The following is a 10,938-nucleotide window of genomic DNA, read 5'->3' as shown; positions in this document are numbered from 1 at the left end:
CGCAATGCTGCCAAGGATGGACTTACCATAAATTTGAGGCCTAGCATTGTAGCCTGGATAGGGCTGTGAGTCTTTGATAAAATCGGGATGCCTTCGCGGTTGTGGACTCTGCAAAAAAAAAAAAGACAAAGGCGTTAGAAATATTTAGAAGATGGATGAACGTTAGCTGCACACTTATTCTGTTTGGTTATTTCTTAAGAATTCCGGACTTACTTGATCTGGTGGTGGTTGATAGTAGTCCTGTTGGGAGGGCCTGCCCGTGGGATAGGCGCTGCTGGGGGGTGCTCCTGGAGCTCCGCCGGCGGGCGGTCCACCAGCAACCGTCTGCGCTGGCGGCTGAGGACCTCCTGGTGGAGGCTGGCTGTAGGGTCGGCTGCCGTAGGGCCCGTACTGATTGGCACCAGTTGGAGGACTGTGGAAGAATTGAAAAAAACATAAAACAGAAATTAGTAATGGCTCTCAGTGATAAATCACAGCTCTCAAGTTTAGTCCAGTGAGATTATATCGGGCAGCTACAGTACAGAGGTTGTTGAGTGTACGTGGGGGTCTGGATGTGGATGTGATGTCTTTGAGTGTTTGTGTGTGTTGAAGGGGTATGAAGTGGGTTAATTGGGGTGCACTCACGCTTCCCCCTCCGGCCCGTAGGGAGGGTACATGTTTCGGTTCTGCGGCGGATATTGTCCTGGACCCTGTCCGAATGGCTGGCCGGGTGGCCCAGTGGCGTTGTACTGATCGCTCGAGCCGTACTGCCCGTAAGCTCCAGGCTGTGATGGGTAGGGTGAGCCTACAAATATCAAACATAAGCAAGGTATAATGATAAGAACAATTCAACGAAAGCTGAGTATTGCTTGTGTAAGAGAAATATAAAAACGGTTACGAAAAGAGGGCCAATTGACATGTGAAACATCCGTCTGAAACTAATAAGTTGTTAAAGGAAATTTCGCATACAAATTTGGAAACAGTAACATAATTTGAACTGAAATAATAGAAATTAAACAATAGTAAACAATCAATAGTTAAAGTTGGCCACAGTTTGGACTTGTTGTTTTGCACTTAATGATTAAATGTTAAAACCAAGAATCAATACATAATAAGATACAAAAAGTGGCTGAAAATACTTTCAATATTATAATTTAGTAGCTTAGATTAGAAGTGTTAGGTGCACAGGCCATGCAATCATTATAAACTAGTTAAAATTAGTCATTAGCCAAAGTAAGTATGAGTAGAAAGCAACACAAGACGAACGAAATCGATGGCAGATGAAGGGCAAAATGTGAAAATAGGATAAAGAAAGAGATGAGGGAGCAAAATAAAACATGAGTATACCTGGCGTTCTAGACACAGGCGTTGGGTAGCCGGAGCCACCCGGCGGATAAGGTGCTCCGGCGGCTGGGCGCACATGCTGCTGAGGCGACGGCGGCACCTGACCAGGCCCATGTTGCTGTGGTGCTGGTGGTGGCCCACCGCCCACTGATGGTGGTGGCTGCTGCCCCTGCTGCCCCTGTTGCTGCTGCGGCGGTGGTGGCCCCGGCAGGCCAGGATGCTGGTGCTGCGAATGCTGCTGTTGGTGTTGGCCGGACGCCTGTTGGGCTGCTGTGTGCGGTGAGTGAGGGGGCGGTGGATGTGGTTGTGGGCCACCGCCTACAGCACCAACAGCTCCAGCACCACCGGATGCAGCACCTGGACCTGGGCCTTGACCTGGGCCAGGACCGGTTCCCGAACCCGGGCCGCCACCGGCAGCAATGGGATCCTCGAAGGGATTGCTTACGCTTATATTATCGCCGGCGGCAACAGTGGCGGCGGCGCCTGAGGGGCGGCAAGCGACGATTTGGATGGTTTGGTTTGGATGAATCGAAATGAATGAGTCAATGAATCACACAAATGAATTGGTTGGTTGTTGTTGTTTTGGTGGTGGAGATACATGGAAGCATCGTTGTTGTGATGGTGGTGGGTGTGGAGTTATATATTTTAGTAGTGCGCCCACACAAACGTTACAAAAACATAAAAATGAATAAACAAAATACACATATTAAATTAATAATGATTGATCAACATAAACATTAAGAATCGTATACCTAATTACACGTATATATGTACAGAAAGTAGGGTATTAGGTTATCAGAAGTTATCAGTTATCAGAATAAGCATATCATCTATCAGATAACAATTTAGTAATTATCCAAAACAAAAATACCAGAACACAAATTGATTACAACAAAATTAAGTTAACAATATATGTATTAGAGTGGCAAGATGAGTAATACTTTTAACAAAAGTACAAATTGACATAGCTTCAATTTTAGTTAGTGAATGGAATATGAATATAGGTTGGCTAATTGATTTGTACACTCTTTCAAACAAATGTCAACGATCTGAAGCCACTCTATAAACCTTATACTTATCAAAGATACTGCCAAACTGATTCTTACCGGGGTGAGGAGTCTGCGGGTTGTTTTGGGAGGGCGGACGCTGCATCTGACCCGCTGCCGCATAATCCGGCTGCGGTCCACTTGCTCCCGGATACGGACTGCCGCCCGGGTAGCCGGGATAGCCATCGATCGCGGCGTTTGGTGCGGAACCTGGCGGAGCCGGGAACGAGTCCTGTGAGTTCGACGAGCCTGTGGAGTTCGTAGTTCCAGCATCCAAATGTCCACCACCGATTGGTTGCAAATGGTTTGTAGATTGGTTTTTTTCGATGACGTTTTGGAGATGGGGCGAGCAGAAAGTGTGAAATAGTTGTGAGCGAGTTGTCGGGTGGGTGGTACGTACGCAAAAACAAAACGAAAAAAACCGAAAGAAAATTTAAATTAAGCATCGGGTGTTAGGGGAAAACGGCGCAGGACTGCAAGCGTTCTGTGCACTTGATAAACACTTACCTGGCGAAGGAACCGATGCAGCCTTGGCCGTCTTCTTCTTGCTGCCCGCCTCCACCTGCTGAATGATCGGCAGAGGATCGATGTCACCGCGATCGAAGTGGCACTCGAAGGTCAATAGGTTCTTGGTGTAGTGCTTTCGCAGTGTGTATGCCGCACTGCTACTCGCCCCGATGCCTAGGAGTCCGGCAATATCCTTCCAGGTCTTGCTCTTGGTTACCTGACGGAACGAAAGAGTCAAGTTGATTTGAATTATGAGCCAATGTTGGCATTCAAGACTTCATGACGCAAGTGTCGATCGAAAAAAGAGTATCAAAAGATTGCGAGCACAAACGTATTTTGTGTGGATGCATTTAGCAAGCGATAGGAATCAACATTCTATGGTAAACGATAAACTACAAATACAATTTGGTCAAATGGGGTTAGGGTAAGGAAACTACGAAAGATTAAGGAGTAGCACACGCTCGTTATTGAGTTTCCAAATAAAACCAATCAATAAAAACATAAGAAATCTGTGTCATAATTTCTTGTTAACATAATTCAGATTCCGTTTTACGAAGCGAAATAAAAAAAAAAGCAGAAGAGTTGCAAATGAAAAGAGAACCAAAAAAGCACAAGCTGATAATGTAAGAACATTCCAAAATTTAAAATCTCGATAATTCGAGTGGCTTATTGGTGGATGCTTTTGGTGACTATGGATTTCGGCTACTAACTAACTTTATCAAAAACATAAAAACCGAAGACTAATTTGAAATAGTTTAATTGTAGTCGGTAGGAACCTTTTTGAAGTTTTAAAATGAAATCTGACACATGCCTGATAAATATAAAGAGTATTTGAGATCAAAATAGTTAAAGGTAAGGCCAAGATGTGCTCATACTCGGCTTAGAGCATGCAATCTAGGGGAAAACCAAGACTGTACAACGAGTGCTTTGGCATTTCCCAAGTGAAGCTAGCCCACGAAAAGCTAAGCTATACTCAGGATGCAGCTAGAATTTGGACACATGGATCGGAGGCTGATGCTGGGTCAAAAGGTTGGTACATAATTAGCTGGGTGGCTTGACTTTAGTTTGCTTTTTACTGTAGCCGAATCACAATATTGATTCTGTTCTGTATATGAGGAATTTCTTTGATTTGGATTAGGTTTGGTTCGTGTTAACTACGTTGGTGGTGTTTTGGTTTGGTTTGGTTTGGTTGATTTGGTCTTGCTAGTAGTAAATCTAAAAAGAAGTTAGTAAAAGGAGTTACTACGGCACCTTGCATACCTCGACGAATCCGCCACGTTCTTTTACATAAATATATAACCTATATAAATCGAGTGGCTGTTTTGAGATGGTGGGGCAGGCTGTGATCGGAGTGCGCCGCTCTTCCATGAAAGCCCGCAGCTTGTCCAGCCAGCCTCGCCGGTCCGGGTTGTCGTCCATTTCGTACAGTTTGCACAACGAGTCCGACTTCTTGGTCGTGGTGATAGTGCTGCGGAACGGCTCTTGCGGCACCGGAACGTGGTTGAAAACCTGCTGTATAACGACCAATATGAACAATTTAGTATGTACTTGAGATTTAAGGGCAATCTTCACTTACAGGGCTACCAGCCGGACGTGGCCAGTTGGGTGGCGAACTCATATCGTACTCTTCACCGGGGCCACCACCTGGATGCATCACAACTGGGTGGGGCGACGTGCTCGGCGGGGCTAAGTGACTTTGGCTATAGGGATCATTCTTTCGCGACTTTGGTGTGGTGCATTGTGGATCTTCGCCGGATGCTGTGCAAAAATATCAATAACATTAGTCGGGAATCTTTTAAAGTTGTATATCCCAGGCCAACTCACCTGCTGATGCATTCGAAAGCGTGCTCTGCTGACTGACTTCATCCATGGGCGTTCCATCTGGCCCAGTGGTGACCACCGATGTGACCGCATGCATTCCCGCAGCACCCGTAGGTCCCGAGGAGCTTATCCCGTTGTCCTGTGATATATGCTCCGGTCCACCGCTTTCCGGTCCGCCACTGGCACCCTGTCCCTGACCCTGGGGCTGGCCGCCTTGGAGCATTTGGGATTGCGGCGGCGTGCTAGTGGGTGGACCCATGTTGGTGGGTCCGTGCGGGGGTCCCATATGGTGGGGTGGCCCCATTGGCATGCCAGGATGCATTCCGGTCGGCCCGTTGCCGTACCCCTGTGGCCCCTGCGGCGGGGTCGGACTTCCACCATAGCCGCCCTTGTGCTGTAAATGCTGCTTCAGATAGTTAAGTGGACGCGGTGATCCACTGCCCTGCGGTGGTGGTGGCCCGCCCACAACTGGAGGTGGTGGTGTGCCCTTGCCTTGCACGTGATTGCCTACCATCGCACCACCGGGAGCTCCGCCGGGCACGGCCTGTTGCGGCGATGGCGGTACCCACTGGTACGGTGGATATTGGCCAGTGTGGTTGGGCATACCTCGGCCCGGATAGCCACCAGCTTGAGCACCAGAGGGCATGCTGTTGGCACCACCAGCTCCTGCTTGACTTGTGGGTGGCGGAGGTGGTCCGGTGGCGTAGGCGCCAGGCGGATACTGCGGGCGTGGCGGATAGTTTCCTGAAAACAAGCCAAAGAATAGTTGTGTTATAGAAAGCTGAATCTTTTCTTGGCATGGAAATCATGTACATGTGAAATTAACGTGCAAAAACAGCAGGAGCACCTTTATAAATACACAATCCAGGGATCTTACCTGGTGGATATTGCTGTGGCTGCTGCGGTGGATATCCCTGAGCACCGGGACTCTGGCCCGGTCCGCCCATCTTGTAGCCGCCGTGCATGTGCGGTGGCATCGGGTAACCTCCTCCAGCTGCCCCTTGCGGTGGTGGTGGGGGCGTGGCCATGTTGTTCATAACCTGGTTGGGCGGCGGAGCCGGCGGTGGCGTCTGCTGTGGCGAATTGCTCGCCGACGAGGCCGAATTCGATGCTTGTTGCTGCTGAGATTGCTGCTGTTGGGGCGGACCTCCTGGCATTCCCGGATGCGGTGGCATCGGCGGTGGACCTCCTGCCCCAACCGGCGGCTGTTGCATGGGCCCACCGCTGCTTGATTGGTTGCTCGCCGGACGCGAGATTGGATGGTTTTGAGCTGCAACAAAAACGGGTAATTAGGCTGGCTTCAAGATTGAATCAATGCTGAATACTCACCGACTGCCGGGGACATGGAACGCGAACCGGAGGAGCCTGTGGGCGAGGGTGTGGGTCGCATCACCTGTTGGGGATTGGGTGTGCCTGGCGGACCGGAGCCCATGCCACTGTGCGCCCCTCCGCTGGAGCTGTCGTTGCTGTTCTGTCCAATTAGCTCCTGGAAAGGTAAAAGACAACCGGAACCAGTTCCGCTATTAGAGTGCATTCAATCAAGTGCAATGGCATCAAATGCCGGCCGGCAGGTGGCATTTTTTGTAGTATTTATTCATTTAAACGAAAGTGATAGCAACTATGAATTAGCCAAGCGGCAACCGCAATTAAAGCAACTGCCAACGCACACAGATATGGAACACGAGCATATGACTGAGCTTCGGTTTGGGCTGGTAGTCGTAAACATATTCATGGCAATCAGATGTTTTGGGTGGGTATTTCGACCCATTCCGATGCCAAATGTTGATGCCAAACGATCTCAGGGGTTGGGGTACATGTACTCCCCGCGCGTCCCGCGACCTTTCCTGACATTGCCTCAGGAATTTGCGACTCCTTCACCGCTCCCACACCCACTCACCCGTGCTCACAATTATTATAACCCGGTCAGGGGGGAGGAATCCGAATTCATAAACGCCAAGCTGCTCGAACAATAACAACTCTTAAAACAGTCTGCAGGCACCAGAAACTCGGTGCGATGCGACACGACTTTAACTTTTTGCCGCCTATAACTTATAAGAAAATCAAGAAAAAGCTCCACACTAACAGCCCCACTCGCACACTCGCATACTAGCACACATGGTAGCTACAACAACAGCCAGCAGCAGACGTGCACATAAAGCTTAAGTCGACAGCAATTCGAAACACTCACACACGGGGCCATGGCAAAAACCCCAGCGGAGAGAGCTCAGTGGGAGCAGGGGCGCCATCGAAAAGGGGGTTTTAAGATATCACAAAGGTACCTCTATATGATAATACAAAATATAACTTTATACATATTTAGGTAATATAAGAATTATATGTACTTATCAGACTGCTTCAATAAAAAAATATAAGTTTTTCTGTACATCTAAGCCTATAATATTAAAATCTCTCTGCATAGAACAGTTTTCAAGGTATTCGGGTTTCTATCAGCAAGACTCCCCCTTCATAATATAATCATACTAAGCCCCTGACAATCCACAGCGGCAGTAGAAAGAAAAATACAACGAACGAACGAACGAGCGAACGTTGTTCGTTTTGGTATCTGAGAAATTAAGTGAAGTGAAATGAAATGTACGACGACGAACTGACGGCACAAGGCGGCGGCATGGGATGGTATGGTATGGTATGGTATAGTATGAGATGGCGATGTCGATGGGGTGCGGAGACGTAGCTGAGCGGGGCATAAAAGCTATGTGGAACGAACCGAGCAACCGAGCAACCAACCAGCCAACGAGCAAGCGGACGAGCGACAACAGCAAAGGCAAAGGCGACGGACGGCTGCAACTTGAAGCGTTCCAAGGGGCGATTGAGAGGTTGGGATGGCGGCGGGGGTTCTGGCGACGGATGGAGGCTACGACTACCCGGGCATCGGGCAAGTGGCTGTGGTAGTTATGGAGCGCTCGAAGCGAACGAAAGGCAACGGCAACGATGACAAAGACGTAGATAAGGAACAGAAACATGCACACACAGATACACACCCATACCGAGGCACGTACACTCTAAATGTTGGAATATAATAAAATGAAATAAGCAACGACGGCAACGGCGGCACTGCCTGCCAGGCAAGACGACCAGGCCAGGCCATTCGTACGAATTCGAATTCGCATTTTAGCGAGGGGTTTTCTCGAGGGGGCCAGGCGGTACGGTAAGGGTACGGGCGCGGTACACCACTTGCGAGACGATGACGAGAATAGCAAGCAAGCTAGCTGGCAAAAGCAAAAGCAGGCGGGCAGAAGAAAAGCTAAAGGCCAGGCCGGATAGAATGCTTTGTCCAACGGGGCGTAGTGGGGTTCGACTTTAGGGGGACGGACGGACGGACGGGCACAAACAACAAGCGGCCCACGTTTGTAGTCTCTATTTGTATCTGTGTCCGCATCCGCATCTGTGTGTGTGTAAGCCTGTGGTCGCGTAGAAAAATTACTTGGAAAGAAAAACAAGCGCGTTGCGGATACAACAACAATGAAATCATTTATAACGAAAATAATGCGAGGCAAACAAAAATAATAATAAAAAAAAGATAAAAATATGGGGAAACACACCTCCTCCCACACCTCTCTGGCCCGGCACCCTTGGCCCATCAATCGCAATTGAGCAGCTAAATAAAGTTCAGCCAAGATTTGCGCGCCAAAAGTGTTGAGAGTTCGATTTTTGGGCACGATTTCAGAGAAGGGGACTCGCCCTTGGACCCCACTTGAAAGCCGAAAGAGCAAAAAGCAGAGACCCCATCATCTTTCATCGTTCGTTCTCAAGATGCGATGATGATGTAGCAGCATTGGCCACAAGTTCGACTTTTGGCCCTCGAAAGCGCACTTCACCGCATTTTATGCCGTGTCATCTGTGGACGTTCATTTAAATAAAGAATATGCATGCCTACATGTTGGTTGTTGGCTGGATGGGTAGGTAGGTATGTTTATGTCTGGCTGTCAGCTGCTGCCGATGGAACCGCTGGTACCGTCGGTACTGGTGCCTCTGGTGCCTCTGGTGGGACCTTTGTGGCTTATCACCTTAAAACCTTTAGCAGCGAATGTCGCAAGCGAGCGTTGCAAAAAAATAAAAACGAAACCAAAAACAAGGACTGGCATACATGTGCTTGTTATGCGGACAGCGAAGAGATAAAAAATAAGAGAATTAAATGCACAAAGGAGCGGCACACACGAAACCGGCGGAAAGGAAAGGGGCAGCCGGGAATTTATAAACACAGCCAGTCGGAGAGAAAAAGTAATAAACTCGGGGATATCATAAAAATGAAAACAAGAGGGAAGGGCCAGCGCAAGCACAACGCATTCTGAAATACCCTAGCTGAAAGGTTTTGCCATACAAATTAGTAAGTTTAAAGTTAGTAGGATGATGCGTTGTAAAGATTACGCTCTATCGTCCTAAATTCAAATGGCAGCAGGTCCATTTAAAATTTGAGGCAAGCACTATTCCTAATCAGCACCGTTGTAAGAGTGGTTAGCTAGCTATAACTATGCTTCTAGTTAAAATAAACCCTTTGCTAAGAATACCACTCAAGTAGCACAAATTATAATGCCCCACTGCAAAGGGTAAAAACCTCAAAAACTGAAGCAATGAGAATGCGAAACAAACAAAAAATAGTTCACCACATCCCGCATAGTCTCAGTCTCAGTCCCCAGTGCCCGTCGTTTCCATTCTGGCAATCTCCACCCCCTCAAGTGCAATGGTTGGTTTTCATTTTACACAGCTTGTACGCCGGATCGGAGGGGTTTAACCTCAGAGCCAGGGAACGTGATACTATATATATATATATATATATATATATGTATATAAAGAACACAGCACAGCTGAGCGACAGCCAGTCCGACTGTCGCTCATTAGACATCCTCCGCCTCCCAGTGTGGGTGAGGGTCGCTCTACGTCTCCATCTGCATCTGCGTCTGGGTCTGGATCTGTTTCTGATTCTGAATCCGATTCTGGGTCCCAGTCCGTTCGGATCCATGCTCATGCAATTTCTGTTTGCGCTTGCTGGAAATTTTATGAGCGAATCGAAAGTTTGTGCAATTGTGTTGAGTGTGCATGGCGTACATTGCACAAGGCAACCCAGACAGTACCACAAAACGCAGATGAACATACAGTCCAACTTCCCTGTGTTGATCTACAAATCGGAATCATACTGAATTATGATTAGTATTATTGGTACAGAAGTTTAACTTATTATTTTTATTGAATCCAAATTATGAATTTATCAGAAATTCTATTTTTAGCAAGAATGTTATGGAAGTCACGCATTTCGAAAATTATAGCAATAATCAACCATCTGAAATATATAGGGATTTCTTTGGTTTTTTGTTCTTGATAAATAGTTTGAGTTAAGGAAGTTCCACTGTATATAGAGAACAAATACTCGCATATTCGTATACCAGCAGCACAAGTCGCTTTGGATCTGCTCGGTTCGGTTGGGTTTGGTTCGCTTCGTTTTGTTTCGTACCGTTTCGTTTGCTCGTTGGCTGCTTTTGCCAGCGGAGCAGCAGTCAGTCGGTGGCCCCAATCCTTGCCCCGCACCTTCCGCCCTCATCCACTTACAATATGGCAAACTAACAGACTGTCAGACTGACTGGCAATCCGACGCAGCAACAGAGCAACAGACAACCAGCCACGGGCAGCAGTAAAAGCGAAAAAACGAACAACGAACGAACAACAGCCAACGTTGGCAGTCAACCACTTTGAGAGCTCAGACAAATGTCCCATGAATCGCACACTGGGCTCCAACCGAAAACACACGGCCCAGAGTCGCAGCCAGAGCTGCCAGAACCGGCAAGAGCCAGAGCCAGAGCCACAGCCAGGGCAATAGCTAAAGCAAAAGCCAAAGCCATAGCCAGGCCAGGCCAGACCAAAGCGATCCAATCCGACCGACCCTACCCGACTCAACTCGACTCGTTTCGAGCAACGTTTCGTTTCGTTTCGATTCGTTCGTGGTGTGTATCCAAACGAGTGAACTGAAAAACAAGCGCACAATCACACGACTCTCTGTATATATAAAATTTGTATGCGTTCGAAACGAGGCAGTACACTGAAACATAAGCAGGGAGGTCTTTTGATGGTATATTATAAAGAACCACATCTTTAAAGTATGGTTTCTGGTCAAGTCATTTATAAAAGAATGAACTTTGGCACACCATCCCAAGCCCAGAGAAATCATAATACATGGATGTAGAAACTGTATATTCCTTTCAAAGAATTCTTCTCTGTGCATCAGCGCCAA

The 10,938-nt window shown here is 47.8% G+C and overlaps 1 protein-coding gene across 11 annotated transcripts in view; it reads right to left on the bottom strand.

Annotated features, from left to right (window-relative positions):
- Nucleotides 1–10,938, bottom strand: part of LOC6616696 (trithorax group protein osa) — a 29,970-nt gene that overhangs the window by 5,322 nt on the left and 13,710 nt on the right. For 2 of the 11 annotated variants that reach the window (XM_032720873.1, XM_032720872.1), the window contains exons 5-15: nt 6,027–6,183; nt 5,575–5,967; nt 4,701–5,441; nt 4,453–4,634; nt 4,128–4,388; nt 2,878–3,093; nt 2,430–2,658; nt 1,327–1,806; nt 625–784; nt 214–412; nt 27–108 (exon numbers count right to left, since the gene is read on the bottom strand). In XM_032720873.1, coding sequence (XP_032576764.1) covers nt 27–108; nt 214–412; nt 625–784; nt 1,327–1,806; nt 2,430–2,658; nt 2,878–3,093; nt 4,128–4,388; nt 4,453–4,634; nt 4,701–5,441; nt 5,575–5,967; nt 6,027–6,183 — 3,100 coding nt within the window. Of the gene's footprint in view, nt 1–26; nt 109–213; nt 413–624; nt 785–1,326; nt 1,807–2,429; nt 2,659–2,876; nt 3,094–4,127; nt 4,389–4,452; nt 4,635–4,700; nt 5,442–5,574; nt 5,968–6,026; nt 6,184–6,594; nt 6,692–10,938 lie in introns of those variants that run through there. The other 9 variants (XM_032720879.1, XM_032720877.1, XM_002041015.2 and 6 more) reach the window with 9 other exon arrangements.

This window comes from Drosophila sechellia, chromosome 3R (assembly GCF_004382195.2).
Source record: "Drosophila sechellia strain sech25 chromosome 3R, ASM438219v1, whole genome shotgun sequence".
NCBI classification, from domain to species: domain Eukaryota; kingdom Metazoa; phylum Arthropoda; class Insecta; order Diptera; family Drosophilidae; genus Drosophila; species Drosophila sechellia.
Note: the sequence above shows the minus strand (reverse complement) of the source record. Positions and strands in the feature narration are given on the sequence as shown.